The 20459-nt window shown below is 41.4% G+C and overlaps 1 protein-coding gene across 5 annotated transcripts in view; it reads left to right on the top strand.

The window, feature by feature from the left end:
- LOC149198683 (zinc finger CCCH domain-containing protein 64-like) overlaps window positions 1-20459 on the top strand; it is a 258943-nt gene that overhangs the window by 148004 nt on the left and 90480 nt on the right. For 2 of the 5 annotated variants that reach the window (XM_089402115.1, XM_089402114.1), the window contains exons 5-7: window positions 16728-16845; window positions 17555-18027; window positions 18224-18569. In XM_089402115.1, coding sequence (XP_089258241.1) covers window positions 16728-16845; window positions 17555-18027; window positions 18224-18569 — 937 coding nt within the window. The remainder of the gene's footprint in view (window positions 1-16727; window positions 16846-17554; window positions 18028-18223; window positions 18570-20459) is intronic. The other 3 variants (XM_089402118.1, XM_089402117.1, XM_089402116.1) reach the window with 2 other exon arrangements.

The following is a 20459-nucleotide window of genomic DNA, read 5'->3' as shown; positions in this document are numbered from 1 at the left end:
CTATTCATTACATCACAAAATTATACTTCAGACTGCATTGTATACCTGATTAATTCTTTCACAGGGTAACACAATTAGCTGAGAATTTCACCCTTCGAATGCCTCCTATCCTGTTGGTCCTTCGGCCCTTTTTTTTTGTTCTGTTGGACCCTGCTGCTACGACCTCTGTTTTCTCCAACTGTTTCAACAATACAACCACACACTGTTCTCTGTTTTTTCTGTTTTTATGCATTCCTCATGCCTCTGTCTGTCGGTTTCCTCTTTTCGCTGGCTCTTAGGCTTCCTCAACGCTCGCTTATCCTATCAGCTTCCTCCTCGGTCGTTGTCATTTCCTCTGCGCTCGCTTGCTTCTTCGGCTTCCTGACTTTCGGTTTCCTCTGTCTATTCAAGCGTTCCAATATTCACAGGACACGTTCAGGAGGAAGAGAGGCCGTATTACAGAGAAACGTTGCCTAATAAAAGATATCAGAGAGATCCCTTTTTTTTTCAATAACTTTCATACACAGGACTTTAGTGCTTACGGAGGCTTTCATTTGGAGAGACTATACCATTAGGGCGAGCCCACATGTCACGTTACCGTCGCAATCGCAAATGGCATCGTTCCACCCTACTAAACTATCAGAACTGTTATTATAGGCTTTTGGCCTAAAAACCCCGGGCAATACAAATATTTGAATTACACAGGAATACACGGACAAAAACCCACTCGAGCGCTTAAGGCCGGACTTCAAAAAACATTACACCCGCATCTAAAACTGCATCGGGTCCACCTTGTAATCACAATCGGCAGTGCCCAATGGCCGATGGACGCGATATGACATTAAGCGAAATTGCAATGTTGCATTGGGTCCGGTCTTGCAATCGCAATCGGCGCTTTGCGGAGGACAGCTCTTTAGGCATTATGCGATGGGTGGATGCGATATACATTAAACCAAAGCACAATGTTGCAGCGGGTCCACGTATATAATATATATATACATAACAATATATATGAAATATTACCCGGACTTCCCCTGTTTATATACCCGGACATATATGTCGTCGGGTCCGCATATATGCATCGCAATGGGGGGTTTGGGGTGATGGCACATAGCTGAACCGCCGATTTCCAATGTCGTCGATATTTATGCCTGCTCCGATAGTGTATTCCGCGCACACATATATAAACTCTGCCTTTCCGCTCCGATAGTGTATATAGCCCTATCTATATATGTGTTTGCTGCCGATAGTGCATATACCCTATATATATGAGTTTTGCCGCCGATAGTGTTAAATGCACACACACACACACACACACATATATATATATATGTATATGGGTTTTGGCCTCCGATAGCTCCGTCATACTCTTTGCTCCTCCGATAGCTCTGTTTTGCTCTCTCTGATGGCTCCGATAGCTCTGTTTGCTTCCTCCATTGGCTCTGTCTGCTCTTTGCTCTGTTTGCTCCTCTAGTGGCTCTGTCTGCTCCTCTTGGCTCCTCCGATGGCTCTGTTTTCTCCTCTTGTTGCCCTGTTCTTCTTTGGTATATATATATGGCACCTCATGTAGCTCTGTTTTGGTATATATATATATATGGCTCCTCTTGTAGCTCCTCTTGGTTCTTCTTGGGCATGTATTACATGCAATGCTCTTCTGATATGGCTCCTCTTGCTCCAATGTGGCTCCTCTGGCTTGGCAATGTCTTTCAAAGTCCTCCTCTGATACCTTCATACCTTGATGGCTTCTGCCTTTTCCGATATGCCTCTCTTGCTCTGATATTCTGCAGTATGCCTCTCTTGTTGACTCCTCCGTTAACAGACTCTTGCTTATGGCTTGGCTATCCTGATGGCCTTGCTCCTATCTCTTCATGGATCTGCTCTGCATCCCCTTAGCTTCATATCATCATCTAGTATCTAGAATATTGCCATATTGACATCAATGACAACCTAGGTCAACAAAGGTTTTGAAGATCTGCCAATGAAATTACCCCCTGAAAGGCAAATTGAACACATCATTGAAGTCAAACCAGACTCGACACCAATAAACATTAAACTGTATCGTTATCCCCATCATCACAAAACAGAAATAGAATGATTGATACAAGATCTATTGAAGCATGGAATCATTACGAAAAGTAGAAGTCCATAAGCGCACCTGTAGTATTGGTTAGGAAGAAGGATGGGTCCTTTCGATTATGTATAGATTACAAAGGGTTAAAAAAATCACTATCAAACATAAGTTTCCGATTTTGTTTAGTGATGAAATTCTAGTTGAACTACACCGTGCAAAATATTTCTCAAAATTAGATCTAAGATCAGGGTACTACCAAATACGAGTAAGACTAGAAGACGTCGAAAAGACAACTTTCAGAACTCATGAAGAGCACTATGAGTTCAAGGTTATGCCTTTTGGATTAGCAAACGCGCCTGCCACTTTCCAAGCTACCATGAATGAACTCTTCCACCCATACTTGTAGGAATTCATGTTAGTGTTTTTTGATGATAACCTCGTTTATAGTAAGATAGGGAAGGAAAACCTCAAGCATCTGGAAGCAGTACTATGTGTATTAGAGAAGAATCAATTCTATGCCAAGATATCGAAATGTACCTTTGGGCACAAAGAAGTTGAATACCTAGGACACGTTATATCCAAAGAGGGAGTCAAAGTGGACCCCAACAAAGTTAAAGCAATCAGAGAATGGCCCAAACCCAAGAACGTATCCAGGCTAAGAGGATTTCTAGGCCTAACTGAGTATTACAAAAGATTTATATAAAACTATGCACATTTGACAGCGCCCTTGAACAATTTGTTAAAGAAGAATGCTTTCCAGTGGAATGACCAAGCAGACAAGTGTTTCGAGAATCTGAAGGAAGTAATGTCAACCACACTAGTGCTAGCGACTCTCGACTTCTCCAAACTATTTGTAGTCGAATGTGATGCTTTGGGATTCGGAATTGGAGCTGTATTAATGCAGGACAACCACCCTATAACATTCGAGAGCAGGAAACTTAATAAACGAGAAGGCTTGAAATCAACATACCAAAAAGAGATGCTCGCCATCATACATGCTTTAACAAAATGGCGCCAATACTTGCTTGGAAGTAAATTTTCAATCCGAACTGACCACAATAGTCTGCAATTCTTACTTCAACAAAAGACATTATCAACAAAGAAACAAAAGTGGATGGAGAAGCTATCAGCTTTCGGCTTGGAAATATTGCTCAAGAAAGGGAAGGAGAATGTTGTAGCTGATGCGCTCTCACGTAAGGATGCCGACAACACAACATGTGCTGCCGTGATAGTTGTTCCGGAATGGTTGGATGAAATACAAGCCGAATATGCCAAGGATGAGGATTGAGACTCCATGATTAAAAATATCAATCAATATACCAATTTCGAGTGGAAGAATGACATAATATGGCACAAAGGGAGAATTTACCTAACACCAACATCCAAATTTAAAATGAAAATTTTAAAAGAATCTCACAATTCGCCTGCATCTGGACATGTCAGATTCTACAAGACTTACTACAACATTTGACAATCATTCTATTGGAAGGGCATGAGCGAGGAAATTCAGAAGTATGTTGCAGAATGTGATATGTGTCAAAGGAATAAGAGTGAAAATATCCCAACCCCAGGGTTGTTACACCCACTACACATACCGAATCAGAAATGGGAAGAGATTTCGATGTATTTCATAGAAGGATTACCTGTATCTGATGGTAAGGATAAGATATTTGTTGTAGTCGACAGACTCACTAAATATGCCCATTTTATGGCTATCAAAAAAACTGACACAACCAAGCAAATTGCGGAAATGTTTTGTAAAAACATATACAAACTACATGGGTTTCCCAAGGTCATAGTAAGTGATAGAGACGCAAGGTTCAAAGGCAATTTTTGGAGAGAATTCTGCCACCAGGCAGGAATATCCCTCAACATGAGTACAACCTATCATCTCCAGACAGATGGTCAAACTGAAGTCGTAAACAAATGCTTGGAAACATATCTTCGTTGCTTCGTCACTGACAAGCAAAATAAATGGACTCAGTGGCTACACCTGGCGGAATGGTGGTATAACACCACCTACCATATGTCGACTAAAATGATGTTAAAATTGGCAATTAGGGCCAAACTCCATGTGGGTCATCTTATTTATGGCAGCTGTTATTTTTCTTGGGTCCTTCTCATCGAGAGGTGTAGGATTGATCTAAAGATCATCCGATTCCGATAAGTATTCATGGAGTTATGAATTTAATTGTGTTATAAGACAATTTGTCTAGGTTGGCTAGCAACCAAAAAAGCCCACACATGTGCTCCACGATTTAGTATAAAAGGAGGTGACTTGATAGTCATTTCTACACACAACTCTCTCTTGATTTCTCTCTGCTCGCTTTGGGTTTTAGTGGAAGAGAGGTCTAGGAGGAGGATGCCCTAGCTGCAGTCTGTCCTAACCAAGAGGATGTAGTCATGTTAGGAAGAAGGAGCCCTAACCTATACGATGGTCTCTACGCAGTCTAGAAGGAAGCCTATAGTCCTATATGCTGGTTTCTATGCCCTAGATAGCGTGGAAGGGCTGTATGGACAACGTAGGCTTGGAACCGTGGTTAGGAGGCTGCCCTAGACAACGTGAAAGGGCTGTATGGACAGCGTAGTCTTAGCCGTAGTTTGAAGGGTCAAAGGGACAACGTGGGGAAGCTTAAGGAGCAGCGTGGAGGGCTGTGGTAGGAACAACTACTGTAGGTGACAGCGGATCTGTTAAGGGCAAGTTTAGGGCTGTTTCTAGGTATGGTTAAGAGCAGGAAAGGCAAGCAGCCAGGCCGAGGAGAATAGGAGCAATACGCTGCTGTTTTGGGCACCATTCTGTGGAGGCAGCAACTACAGGATTGATGTTGTGCTTGGCCGCAGGCCTAAGCACACAGCTGTGACTGCATTAGGGGTGTTAAGGGCTGATACGCATCCTAAGGAGGCATCGTAGCTATGGAAGAAGCTTGCCAAGGTGGGCTGTAGTCCACAAGGGACTTGTTTGATGACTGTTAGGTGGAAGTAGGGTTGTGGAACTTGCCCTAACTGGGAATGCCAAAACTGTAGAGGCAAACATAACAACAGTGTCTTTGGAGGTGTGTTGGGTCCATGATTTTGGATCAGTTTGGATGGGATGTACTTGCAGCCTGTAGTAGCCAAAGTGGAGGGGCAGACTTGATGGTTAGATGCCCTAACCAGTGGCAACATCTACAAGGTTTCTTAGGTGTTGGATACTGCCACATATGAGCAACAATGTCACTAACAATGGGACAACAAATGCAATCAGGGTGGAGCATGATAGATGGGACAACAAGGACATGATGCTTGCATGGGACAACAAGCAACCATGGTGCAGCAGTATGAGCAGTGACAACATTAGCTAGATGTCACAGTATTGGAAGGTGCAACAGTATGACGTGTACAACATGGTCATGAGGTCCAGCATTGTGATGATGGGTGCAACATGGTGCAACACGGTGAGGTGCAACATGATGATGAGATGCAACACAATGATAGGTGAAGGAGTCACCTTGGAGAATCAGTTGAAGTAGCATGTCTTCAACTGATCTCATGTATCATCTTCTTAGAGATGATCTATGCTCTTATTTAGATAAGTCAAAGTGTTGATTTCTGTTGTAAATGTACTATCTCTCTCTCTCTCTCTCTTTGTTGAACTATTGAAGAACATATAAGAAGAATTGATCAAGGGTTTCCCCACATTGGGGTTTGTCCCTGGCTAGTGCCACATCTTGTGTCCTCTTGTCTTGGTTTGTCTTCTGCGATTTATGTTTATGTTCTATTTGCAGTTTACTTTAATGCTAACGTGATTGCTAATATGGAAAAGGTATTGAGCTAACTGTGAAAATGGAAATAAATTGCTTTAAGCATAGAACATACCTAAAATTAAAAAATGACACCTTTCCAAGCTCTCTATGGTTATGAACCACCCAGATGGAATGATTTTGCACTACTCGATTCTAGGGTTCTAGTAGTCAAAAACCACTTAGAAGAAAACCAAAGAATCATTAACTTATTAAAAGAGAATCTAACGATGGCATGTAATAGAATGAAACAATAGGTTGATTGACATCACACTGAAAGAGAGTTCGAAGAAGGAGATTGGGTCTTTGTCAGACTCCAACCTTATAAGCAATTATCATTAAAACAACAAGGGAAAAATAAAATATCACCTAAATATTATGGGCCATATCAAATAATCAAAAAAATAAGTAGTGTAGCCTATGGATTGAAGCTGCCAGATAAGTGTCGAATCCATAATACCTTCCATGTATCAAATCTCAAGAAAGTACTGGGGCAAAACCAAATAGCTCAAACTGAGATACCATAGACCGATGAAGAAGGAAGAATCATCTTAGAACCTGAAGGTATACTTGCTACTAGAGAGTAAGCACTACGGTCCAAGACAATAAAGGAGTACTTGATTAAATGAAAGATATTACCAGAGGAAGATTTGTCCTGGGAGTTGGAACGTTTTCATCAGCAACACCCGACGTTACCCATACTTTGAGGACAAAGTATTTTTAAGGGGAAGGCAATGTCATGAATTTAAAATTCATAAAAATTAAATATTATTTTCATTAATGAAATAATAAGGCATAAATAATTAGTTTGCAATTATTAAATTAGATTTGCTTAAACAAAGAGGCAGCGGTCCCAATGGACATGTCTCTCTAAATGGGCATGGCCAATCAACTCCTATTTATGGAGCCCCACCAGGGCCTTGTAATAATCCATTGATCAATCAATTAATAAAAAATATATATTATCATGTTACATGTTAAATGTATCTGACAATTCAAAGTGCCAACGTACAGTTATCGTGCACCAATACTACAACATCAACACTCCCTTCAATCAAGGGAAACATTCTCAATTACTTCAAGCTTGTCCAACTTCATCCAGGGACAGTGAGAATGTCAGCAAACAACTCGACCATAGAAATACATAGGAGCCTCACTGCTCCTTTTGTACCACATGCATTTATCATCATGATTGTACTTGATCAAACAATCTTGAAGCTCCCTTGCTTCTCAACTTGCCAAACTGCAATTGGAGCAAATGTCTTCTCAACGTCCTCTCCCTCTTCCTGGGAGAATCTTCGCTTTGCACTTTTCTATGCTGCCAACAAATGCTTGATCTTGTGAATCCATCTTGAAGTCATTGTTGACTTTCCATAGATCTTGGTATGTTGACCTCCTTCATACTTGCCCCACCCGGATAGAATACCTTGGTCAGGTTTCTAGTCCGCAGCAGTGAGTGTGCTAGAACTCTTTGTAGTTCATTTCGGAGATCTTCCATGTACCTCTATATATTTGTAATTATGAATACCTCCCTAGTTAAGAGGGAGTGTTGAAGAATGTAACTAGTGTCGGTCTTCATAATTGTATTTTAGTCATGATGTAATTTATTTATCAAAAGAAAGAAAAATAAATTTTATTATTAAAGAAATTGACTTATTAAAGCATGGGTTTCATGCTTGGGTCATTTGTTTATAGGTCAAAGCCTCCATTGCAGGCTTCTAGGGTTTATGTCAAGTGTCCTTGTCCATGTCATAATGTAAAGAACCCTTCTTGGGATTTATTTTTCAAGAAATAAAATTATTTTAATGTAAATTAGGTCTTCTAGGCCTCCTCCACCAAGTCTGCCTCAAACTGGACGAGTCGGCCTAAATTGAGGGGCAAAAACACCTATATAAAGGCAACAAGTCGACCTCATTTGGAGCACTCACTCACCAAGTTTGATTTGTATCTTCTGGGCCATAAAAAGTGCGAATGTCAAGGAAGAAAAGGATGAAGACTAGCGAAAAAGGAAAAAGGTCTCACTCAAGCACTAGAAGTTGAAGTTCTCTCTCTCTCTCTCTCATGTGTGAATTTGCTGAGTTGTTGGAGGGGCCAAAACTACAGTTTTGCTGTTGGGTCGAAGTTCTGTTGTTGGGGGTCGAAATTCTGTAGTTGGGAAGTCGAATTCCTGGATTGTTGCTAGGTTGATGCTGCTGAATAAGAAGAGACTACTAAATCATCTTGAAAGGCTGACTTGGTGGAGGAGAAAGGTTTGTTGTTCTAAGGTCTTGGTCTATCTCAGTTTGAATCTACTGAAGAAAGAGTTCTTTGATTGGGTTTTCCCCTATATAGGGGTTTTAGCCCTGGCTGAGTGCCTACATCTAGTGTCCATGATCTTCATGTTTCTGTTTTGAATCTTGATAATTGCTTGATGAGAAGAAGATAAAGGAAAAACACAAAGAAGTTAATAAGAACATAATAACATCACAAGTAATTATCAATATAAGAAAATATTTCTGCCTTTCTGATTTTCTAACACAAACGAAGTCCATCTCATTTGATTCCTTGTCGGAGAACACGAGAAAGACTTTGGAAGGAAGAATACAAGTCAACCTACTAACTTTGTGTGCCTTGCTCAAAATTGGAAGAGTCAATCAAATGATTCTTCTAGAGGAGAAAGAAGTGAAAGAAGAAAGAGATCTGATCTTCACTGTGACTTGTGTGGTAGAAATGGACATGAGGCAAAGACATGTAGAATCCCTTGGGAGAAGATAGAGGACAAACAAAGTCAGAAAGAGGCAGAGACAAAGCATCAAACCCAACAAAAGATGAAGCATCTGAATGTTATAATTACATTGTTGCCCATTGCAATTTTGAGATGCTAGATTCAGAGAGTTAGCCAAAGCCATAGTCCATCCAATTTGTGGTCATCCTTAAACCACCATGTAATAGAAGACTTAAGGCTTCTGTGAGACATCAGTTTATGGTCATCGTTAAACCATCATCTAATAGAAGACATTAGCTTCTACCATCCATTCGGTTTGTGGTCATCCCTAAAACCACTTGATTCAGAGAGCACATTCAACAATTGGTAGTTGTCCTTCATCTCTTTGTGTGGACTCATAAATAATCCTTAGGGATTTGGTGAATTGTGAATTTTGTAAATACGTAAATTCCTTCTCTGATACCATGTAGAAATTCCTTGAAATCCTACAACTGCTATGATGACAAATCTGCAACTAATTTCGTTGCACCAAGACACAGGATTTCTCTACGATAGACAGGTAGCAGAATAAAAGAAACACAGAGATAAAGAACACAGTCACACAATAACACAATATTTTTCTAGGGAACCCAACTAGGAAAACCCTCTTCTTGTTGTAGATTTTATTGACAAAAATTGAGCAAATAGAATTCTTTACAAGGCAAGCTGTTTCAACAGAAAACAAGGCTGCTCTCTCTGCTAATACCTAGCTCGAAACCTACTTGAAAAAACTCGATTCAACCCCTATTTGCTTGCACAGCTTCTGCCCCTATCTTCTAGCGCTAGAAATCTCCTATTTCCTAGCGCAGATCAGCAAGGAAATTGTCTCTCTCAAACTGCGTATAAGCTTCTCCTTACATGCTCTCCTAGCAAGAACTCTTTCTCACACAAACTCGTGCTCAACAATTATGATACAATGATGTGCCTTCATTCTTCTAAGCATTTCGACTCATGCTATAACTGGCAAGTTAATTTTTAGAACTCAGACTTGTGATCGATTTGTTAACTGAGTCGAACTGACTCTTCTAACTCGTCCTTGCCTCAATTAGACACTGAGAGTCTCACTCGTCTTTTTCCAAATATAAACTCTCACTTGGAGAACAACAAAATTGAGCCTCCAATTTCTTTGCATGAGTTAACTGCTCCATGAACTCGTCCTCGAACTCGTGCATGCTAAAGAAGGAATGATCGAGGTCTTTCTTGACAAGTCAAGAAGACCTATCTTGCTACTATTTTCAACATAGATTGATGCCTCCAATCCTCCCACAGAATCTCCTCAACCAACATGCCCCATAACTTCCCCAACAATGGAGCCCATCCCTCCTCCCCATGCAAACACTCTAGAGTCCATTCATGTAATAGTTCTTCAAGCTCCCCCCTTCATGCCTCTAGTTTCTAACACAATTGTATCAAGGATATCCCCCTATCAATCTCCTACTTTTGTTCTCCCTCTTTCTCAGGCACATCTAGTTGGAATTTCCCAATCCCCCTCTCCTCCTCGGGATATCATTGCGTCAATGTCTCCTCTAGTTCTTGAATAGGCCTTCCTAGTCCAACCCAGATAGGTGAAACACTTCGTCAACACTTTTCCTCAACAACAAACAACCTAAAACTTTGTGAGAAAAATTGTGTGTTCCATGCTTGATGATTATACAATTCCAACACCACTCCCAATACCAAGTGTTTCACATTCACTTCAGGGATAATCCTATTACTCCCATGCTTCAATGAAAATTTTGCTTTGGAAGATTGGTTGCTAAAACTCCGAGTAATGCACCAAAGATATGTGGAGTGGATCCAAGATGTAGTCTTGGTCAATTCACTTCTAGTTTTGCACATAGTGGACAAAATTCTATCGTGGCTCTGCTTGCAATAATGTTAAAACTGGCAACCAGGGCAAAACTTCATGTGGGTCATCTTATTCATGGCTAATAATATTTTTATTAGATTCCTCTCGTCGAGAGGTGTAGGATTGATATAAAGATCATCCAATTCCGATAAGTATTCATGGAGATATGAATTTATTTTGATTATGGAATTATTATCAAGCCGACCTACAACTCATGTAGGCTCAGAAGCCCAACAGTTGCATCTATTCACCCACCAACGTTGTGTATAAATATAAGAGGACTTTTCCTCATTTGGACTCACTCATCTCATCACATCTCTCTCTCTCTACTGCGCAGATATGAGTCTCTTCTTTACTGCGCTGAAATGGGTCTCTCTCTCTCACACATGTGAAGCCGGAAACTGCTAAAACTGAAGCTGCAACTGCAGAAGCAAAGATTGACTTGCGTGGCCTAGAAGATCTCCTCTTTGGAACTGCGCTGTAGGTTCATCTGAACCTCCTCTGAAAGCCGCAACTTTTGGTGGTGGAATGAAGTCAATCCGACGAACAGTTTGCAAGATATCGACTGCCCTAGTTTGAAGCCGGAAACCGCTGAAACTGAAGCTGTAACTGCAGAAGCAAAGATTGACTTGCGTGGCCTAGAAGATCTCCTCATCTGAACTGCGCTGTAGGTTCATCTGAACCTCCTCTGAAAGCCGCAACTTTTGGTGGTGGAATGAAGTCAATCCGACGAACGGTTTGCAAGATATCGACTGCCCTAGTTTGAAGCCGAAAACTGCTGAAACTGAAGCTGCAACTGCAGAAGCAAAGATTGACTTGCGTGGCCTAGAAGATCTCCTCATCTGAACTGCGCTGTAGGTTCATCCGAACCTCCTCTGGAAGCCGAAACTTTTGGTGGTGGAATGAAGTCAATCCGACTGTCGGTTTGTGAGATATGGTCTGCCCTAGTTTGATAATGAAGCCGCTAATGCTGATGCTACTGATCTAGGGTTTGCTACTGCTGATATGAATCAGATTTATTGTACTATTTCTCTCTGCGGAATTATTGAAGATAAAAGAAGATTTGATCAAAGGGTTTCCCCACACATTGTGGGGTTTGTCCCTAGCTAGCCGCCACATCTTGTGTCTCTTGTCTTGGCTTGTTTTCTGTCGATCGTTTAATGTTCTATCTGCACTTTACTTTATGTACATGTGATTGGTAATCGGTGGAATATAATAAGAAAAAGAAGTAAACTGTTATAAGCATAGAACATACCATAACTTAACAAATAAAGATAGCATTGCTTCTGCTTGCAATAAAGAGTAGCATTGCTTCATAAGTGTTGAAGTTTCTAGGTTTACTTAGTTTAGAAACTCTTCATGCACTTTTTCTGATTTATTCCTACCTACTTGTTATTTTTCTTTAACAAGTTATTTACAAAGTAAATACTGAAAATAAACACTAGTGCATGCTCAACATATTACAGATTAACAACTAAAAGAAACAAGAACAAACACACCATATGACACCATTATTTTTGGACCAATGTCCCAGGTAAAACCCAATGCGGGAAAACCGGTGCAACTATCTGAGGGTTTTCTTATTAAGCAATATCAGAGTACAATCTGGGTGCCGAAACTAGCCTACCCAACAGAGAATTTCCTTAGCAGCGATACCTCATAGTTTGAGAGAAATCTCCTAGCTGAAACCCCGGAAAATCCTTCCAGCAGTTCCTCAGCACAAAACTGCTCCTGCAACCCCAGTGTCTGCCCAATGTGGACTGTGTCAACCCCTCCTTGTCCCACGCTGGCCTCGCGTCAGCCCCAAGAGGCCCTGCGTCAGCTCTGGGAGCCTCTGCGTCAGCTAAGTTGGCCCTTCTGGAGCTCTGTGTAGCACTTGGCTGCCTTGCGTGGCCTTACGTGAGCCCTTGATGGCTCTGCATCACCCTCCTTGGCTGCTGCGCTGCTCTCCCGACACAATCTTTGCCTTCTCTATTTCTCTGTACTAAATGCCCCTCAGCTGCTCTCCCGATCACTGATTCTATCTCTCTTAGCAAACCCCGCTCTAGAGAATAGAATGACTGATTATCTGGTGTGTCCTCCAAGTGACCCTCAAGCCTCCTCTTATACTTTTCCTGTTGACATGTCAACGGCCGAGATTAAGTCCCTAATCAACGGCTAAGATTAGATGTGGCTTGATCAATGTCTTTTGGACCATTCTAACACAGATTCATATTAATACACATTAATATTTTATTTTCCCTAAGTTTAGACTTAGGGACTCCATTAAAAATATTAATTATTTTAATATCCCCTGGTCTATTTAGAATCTGCCCAAACTCTTTCTGGGTATTGGAGATCTCATGTTCCCCAACCTCTCCACCAAATTTCGTGGCTAGAGCACATCCGATGCTACCCCAAATCAACACTCCCTCTTAGCGAGGACTGTGCTCTAGCAATACTCCTCACTGAGTATTACTCTGATCATCCGGCATCTGTACCTGTGCTGATGCTAGGCCTTCCTGCCCACCATCCTCTGCACTGTTGCCTCCTGTACTGCTGCCCATGGTTCTGCCACTGCCACTACTGCATCTATATGACAACTCCCTCCGCATCCGTGCTGCTACTAGTCCTTTCTCCCAGCATTGCATCCGGACTGTACCTCCTCTCATCATGCTGCGTCGTGCTGCCCACTGCTGCATTGCAACTTAGTTACTGAGAAGTAAGTAACTGATCTCCCAGCTGACCGCCCTATTGGGCTAGAAACACCCACTGATGCTGAAGCTCCCTCTGTCGCTGACAAGTGCTCCCTCTCTTTGACTTCTGCGTTGCTGCAACACCTTCTTGCATCTCCCACCATTGCACACCTCTCCATGCCTTCGTGCATTGGTGCAACACCCCTGTGCCTCTCGCATTACTGCAGCTTGCTAGCTCTGCGCTGTCTCGGGACTCCTGCACTGTAGCTCTCTCTGCCGCTCCATCCGCATCCGTCTCTACCCACATAGCCAATCCTGCTACTCCTCGTTGGGGCTCCCATAGCAAGGTCTAATCTAAGAGGCTAGGTACCTCAAGGCTCCTACCCCTCATCACATGTAGTCCATCTGACTACAGCTCGATGTCTCCCCACTTCCGCTCAAGTGGTGCGTGTGCACTCGTGGCATAATCATCGTCTGTCAAAACTTCCTTCTCTGCCTGTGTTGGCACTACCTTAGTCTCAGAAGACTCTCCATTACTCTTCTTCCTTAGGCACTGGGTCGCATAATGACCCCACCTCGCCACAGTGGAAGCACTTGATCTTGGAGATATCTTTCTTCTTCCACTTCTCCTGCTTTCCCTCGGATGCTAGGGCCACATCCTCCTCCTCCTGTTGAACTTTGATCCCTTTGCTGCTGCTACCTGTATTCGAGTGCCGTCTGATCTCTTCCCGGCGAAGAGCTGCCCACATCTCGTCCCAAGGTAGGAGAGTCCCTTTGCCCATGATAGTCTAGACAAACACTTACCAATCTTCTGAGACAACATTTAGGGCTGTCCTCACCATAAGCTCCTGATCTGATGTCGCTCCTATAACAATCAACTAGTCTCGGATCTCATTTAGTCCTCCGAGGAAGGTGTCAATCGATTGACCCTTCTTCATCTGATACGACCTCATCTGGTTCTCGAGCATCATTCTTCTCTGCACAGAAGTATGCTGGTACATGTTCTTAAGAGCCTCCCACATCTCAACTGCCGTTTCCTTTTTGGCTATATGTGGTGCCACATGATCGTTGACCCCGTCAAGGATAATGCACTTGGCCCTTGCCATCGCCTCTTCGTACTTGTCGTTATCATTGGGGTCGACTGGGATAGCTATAACCTTCAAGGCGAAGTTCTTGACACGATTTCTGTCAAGCACTGATAAGATTCTAGCCTTCCAGACTGCGAAGTTCGATGCTTCGTCCAGTCTATCCTGGTCTCTTACCCCATGTAGTGCCATGACGCTCCTCTACTTCCCTCTTGGAAGTTCTTTGTTCGACTCCTCTGAGTCTCTACTTCCCTTTTGGAAGTTCTCTTCTGGACTCCCTCTGAGTCCTGATTTCTCTCCTGGAAATCCTTCTGCTGCTTGTCGAGATGCCCCCTACTCTGATCATCTTGTGCAACTGCACTGCTGATCCAGGTTCCTCGGCTAGAAACCCTTGGTAACAACTCCTTTGGCCTTGCTCTGTCAGGTACTGTTCTGACTACAGTACCTCACTAGCTCCACTCTGCAATATTTCTGCAACCTTCTAGACTCCAGCAACTGCCTCTTTGTGAACTGCGTCAACCCCTCTCTGCCTCACGCTGGCTCTGCGTCACCCTAGATGGGTCTACGTTAACCCTGGGATGCCCTGCGTCAGCCCTCTGGCCCTCTGTGTCAGCAACGCTGGCCTCTCTGAGGCTCTGCGCAGCTCCCGGCTTCTTTTGCGTGGCTCTGGCTGGCTCTGCATCACACTTCTTGGCTTCTGCGCTGCTAGAAACAACTTCTGTCACCTCGGGACAACTGTTTTCTGCTGCTATTGCTCCGCTCGGCTGATGTCTTTTAGTCCTCCTGTGATCTGCAATCACGCTCTAATACCATGTTGAAGTTTCTAAGTTTACTTAGTTTAGAAACCCTTCATGCACTTTTTCTGATTTATTCCTACCTACTTGTTATTTTTCTTTAACAAGTTATTTACAAAGTAAATACTGAAAATAAACACCAGTGCATGCTCAACATATTACAGATCAACAACTAAAAGAAACAAGAACAAACACACCACATGACACCATTATTTTTGGACTAATGTCTCCGGAAAAACCCAATGCGGGAAAACCGGTGCAGCTATCTGAGGGTTTTCTTATTAAGCAATATCAGAGTACAATTTGGGTGCCGAAACTAGGGGCTGAGGTTCGGGAAAAGTATAAGAGGAGGCTTGAGGGTCACTTGCAGGACACAACAAATGATCAGTCATTCTATTCACTAGAGCGGGGTTTGCTAAGAAAGATAGAATCAGTGATCGGGAGAGCAGCTGAGGGGCATTGAGTACAGAGAAACAGAGAAGGCAGAGATTGTGCCGAGAGAGCAGCGCAACAGCCAAGGAGGGTAACACAGAGCCAATAAGGGCTCATGCAGGGCTACGCAGAGGCAGCCAAGTGCTGCGCAGAGCTCCAGAAGGGCCAGCCTGGGGTTGACGCAGGCCTAGAAAGGCTGACGCAGGGCCAGCGTGGGACAGAGAGGGCTGAGGTTCGAGAATTAGAGAAGGGGTTCGAGATTTTGTGTAGGCCAAGACTTGAAGGGAGAGGCTGAGATTTCTAGCTGGCTGCGTAGACCTAAGGAGGAGGCCAAGACTTCAGCTAGAGGGGTCGAGTGTCTTCCAGGGTGAAGCTGTCCAGGTGGAGGCCGAGACATTGCTAGGGGCCAAGTTATTTTTCAGATAAGCTGATTTTAGAGGTCGAATTTCCTCTACCCCAAAAATCCGGTGGGCCATTTCCAGGTTCAAATAATTGCAGTAATTTCTGTGTATTTTTCTGTGGGTCAAGGCCTTAAATTTTCCAGATTAATAAAAGTGAAGGAAGATTTGTTGGGGTGAAAATTCCTGCATCTTATGGTTGATTTTCCTATTAATTTCTGCTCCATAATTTTATTGTCAAGCTATAAATACCAGTGTATTTATTTTCCAGCAATTTCAAAATTTATTTGAGCATAAATATTTTTCTGGTATAAAACAATTGTGGAGAGAAATAAATTAGACCTGGTCTTAAAATTTAACTAAATAATGCTAGTTCATATTTTCTGCTTATCTAAAAAACATTCTTTATTTTCATTCTGAATATTTTGAAAGATCGACTTGGCAAATCGTCAAGAACTGTCTCATTTCTTTTGATAAGCTAAGCTATTTAATTGTGATGGAAAATTTCCGTCTCTCCCAATTTTCATATTTTCTTTGTATCTCTAAAAATGTTGTTTCTGAAACGAGTTACTATTTTCCCGAATGAACTGCCTTGGTAACTGCCCCTGATACAATTAGAGCAAATCATTTGGGAACTATTGCTTTTCATTCTATGCAATCCCCAGGCTGTTTCATTCAGGACTGGGGAGTCTGAAAAGAGTCCAAATCAGTCTGGACTAGTGCATTTCTAAAACTTGTAGATTATCTTCTAATTTTAGGCTGTGAACCAAACTGAAGTCGATAGGAAACCTCTGGTCTCTAAGATCTTAAGCAGTCATAATTGCCTTTGTTGTGTGGCAAACTTCGAAGCAGAAATTAGCTGCAAGGCAATGTGAGATATATCATCGATTAATGCACAATTTCTATTTCCTTGTTTGGTTAGGTACCATATTGCAGGATCCGAAGGTATCTTTTATTCTCGGGAGCCTTATGCAAATAATGGAGCTTCACATGTAACACGTTTTCTTGGACTTGCAGCTGTTGGTAATGACAAGAAAGAGGTTAGATCCTACTTGCTTTGTCCTTCTGCTAATGTATTTTCTATTTTGTTATAGCACCTAGGCAGGAGACACTTTTCTGAAAATTTAACCCTTACTGTGCACAGCTCCATTAACCAGTTTACATTTGACATCCTCCTTGCAGTTATACAGTCAATGGTGTGATTTGAAGATTTCAAAATGTTCAATTCACATTAATCTTGACAATATGGTTAGCTAAAGAACTACAATTAAATGTTAGCTGTACCATTTGCTGTGACATTATGGTTCTTGAAGATTCAATTTGTTTGCTGTGATCTCTGAAACCCTTATACATGGATGCAAAATATTAGACAGGATAAAACCTTCCCTGAGGTCTGAGTTGAACCAGTTGCAGGAGTATAATGACCACAAAAACACTCCTGTAAGGGTAACTGAGTTTCTGTTGCAGAATATGGAGTAAGTAAATTAAAGTTCAAACTATCTCTGAATATCTTTATCACTGTACAAACACGAAGTAGTTTGGAACATCTCAAAATCTTAACTCTTTGTTGCCTCTTATTTTGAACTCAGCATCATCATGGACCATTATCTGTTTTATTTTGTACTTGCATGCATTTCTGTTATATTTAATTGTGTTTTTATATCCATTCTTGTTATATATTTGTGTTGGTTTATGTCTTGTTAGCCTGCATTATCAGACATATTTTGACTGTGGATATTTGGCTTACAGAAGTTTATCCATGCACTTTCACCCGTACCTGCTTCAATGATGCCTGTGTCCGAGCTTTTAGCAAGGCCTCCAAACTCAACACCTTCTCCATATAAAGTTGAGCAACCATCTGTCGGGGCAAAGGATACAAATAAACGGACTGAAACTTCTGATGCCCAGTATTGGCGGTATGATGTCTCCAAAAAGAGGCAAAGAGGAGGCACTGAAGATGGTGAAAGATTGTGTTTCCAGTTTTTATCCTCTGGTTCTTGTTCACGAGGTGAAAGCTGTAAGTTTAGACATGATACAGATGACAAAAATCCGTTCTCAAAAGGTGCATGCTTCGATTTTATCAGTAAGGGTAAATGTGAAAGAGGTGCAGAGTGCAAGTTTCGCCATAGTTCAGATGATGGTGGGAGTAGTGATTTGCTTCCACCCGGCATCTGCTTTGATTTTGTCAAGAAGGGTAGATGCGATAAAGGTGATGACTGCAGGTCAGACTTACATTTATTTCTGATATCAGTCATTATACATTAAAAATTCTATATGCAATTGGCTGACATGTGGCACTGTTTTATCTTTATATCTTTATAAACTTCCCACAATTCAACATATAGAATAGTCATTTTTCTGCTTTTTTGTCAAATGTTTACTATTCTAACCAAATGATATAGATGCTTCCCATTGCAGATTTAGCCATGATCCTGATGCTGGAAAGAAAAGGAGAAATACAGTGTCTAATACACATCAGCCCTGCTGGTTTTGCTTGTCAAGCCCTAATCTAGATACTCATCTTGTAGTGAGTGTAGGGGACAATTTCTACTGCGCACTAGCCAAGGGTCCATTAGTTGAAGAACATGTGTTGATAGTTCCCATTGAACATTTACCTTCTACTCTTTCCCTGCCTTCAGATGCAGATAGTGAATTACAGAGGCTTACGCATGCTCTTAAAAGATATTTCAGGAAGCATGGAAATGCAATGATTGTATTTGAAAGGTACTTGAATCTAAGGACCACTAATCATGCTCATTTACAGGTATCAGAAAAAAATCTACCACCTTTTTTATGCAATTCCTTCCTCAAATTTGCATATCTTTTCATTGTTATTAAGACACATCAATTTAATTTTCTACGATTATTTAGATGCAAAATGTTTTCAAGGTTTTAAATTGTTAAGAACAAATTTTTCCACAAGTTTGCTTAGGTGCAAATATACGTGGCATTAAGTATGCTTGCAACTGTCAAAATAAAATTAATTTGGAGAAACTAAATTGACTGAATATATTCTAAAAATGTTTTTTAGATTGTGAAGGTTGGTTAATTTGTAGACATTGTATGGAGAAACCAACTAGAGTTGCTGTATTCTTAAAATATTTTTTAGATTATGCAGGTTGGTTAATCTGTAAACATCGAAGATCTGGTCACCTGCTATTAATTACACATTTTAATGCATGCTTTCCTATGGCTATCATTTACTTTTTACCTTATCCTGTATTTAACTGCCCTCCTAGTGGAAATCTATCATTGTGAATTGAGGCATGAGTATTTTATGCGTCATACCTCCATCTTTGTTGATTGCATGCACATAATTTAGATAGACTGCTGAGTTGAATCAGAAGCATAATGCCATTCTTGGTGTCCTAATGTCATCAAGAGAAGTATGAGTTGTGAATCCGCTAGATGCTTCAGCATCAGATTCATCAGTGAATTCCCTGTCAGTGTTTATGTCACTATCAATGTACAAATCAGCATCATCCATTGTTGCATTTGGAACAGGGTCGATCCATGGAGTAGAATAATTGGATGACTCTTTAGCCACATTCTTCAGTGCCAACTGCAAGTTACTACGAGTACGAACATAAACAAGATCTTCTAATCTTCCAGATAACAATCTATTTCTTTTTTTGGAATGAATGTGGTCAAAGGAACTCCAATTCCTTTCACATGCTGATGCACTTGTTCCCTGGCTTAAGATACGAATTGCAAAATTTTGCAATTCTGGTGCCCCTGAACCATAAAATTCCCACCATACTGCTGGATCACTTCTGCTCCTATCATACTTTGCTGATTGTGTTCCAAATAACCCTTCTTCTAACCTGTATGCCCTCAACTGACTTCTGATCAAACCTGCAATATCTGGATCTGGATTTAGCTTCTCAATAGACTAGATAAGTCCATTCATGATTTCTTCATCCCTATGTCTTGGTAACCCAAACAATCTAGGGTCCAAATAGCATGCTGCTGCATGTAATGGACTATGCATCATCTTCCATCTATGATCAATTAAATCCCATATCTCCTTGTAATCAGCTTCCACATTATTAAAAGTAGTTGCAATGGTCTCTTTGCAACGATCAATGCTTTCATAAACAAAACCCATACAAGGTTTGTCACCATCAACCATGCGGAGCACATTAACAATTGGGCCACAAATTTTTAAAACCTTGTTTGCATTTTCCCAAAAGCCATTATTGAGCACTATTTGTTCAACATTTTTCCCCTTAGTTTCTTTTGAGAGGGTAGATCTCTCCCACTCAGTGTTACAAAAAATAGCTCTTAGGCTCGCTTTTTCCTCAACAACTCTTTTCAGAGTAATATAAAAAGTGGTAAACCTTGTATCACAAGGCCTCAACAACTCTTTTGATGCATTCTTCCTGTATATGCTCAAAGTGAGACGATGGTTGGTTGACATAGAGGATAGAGTACATCTAGGAGTCGGTTCAATAGATTTAGGAGTTGAACCAGGATGAGTTGAACAGAACTTCCTGGCATATATGTAAGCCTACGGGCAGAAGGAGGAGGAGGCCACTGATAGCAGAAGATCAGGCCACGAGACAGAGAGTCTCGTTATGTAATCAACTGTTTATATGTTTATATACAGAGGAATTCGATTATGAGTGTGGAAATGTGTTAATCGTGTGTCTAT

Source organism: Pinus tabuliformis, chromosome 2_1 (assembly GCF_031772625.1).
Source record: "Pinus tabuliformis cultivar Carrire ecotype Pingquan chromosome 2_1, CPIR1, whole genome shotgun sequence".
Lineage (NCBI taxonomy): Eukaryota > Viridiplantae > Streptophyta > Pinopsida > Pinales > Pinaceae > Pinus > Pinus tabuliformis.
Note: the sequence above shows the minus strand (reverse complement) of the source record. Positions and strands in the feature narration are given on the sequence as shown.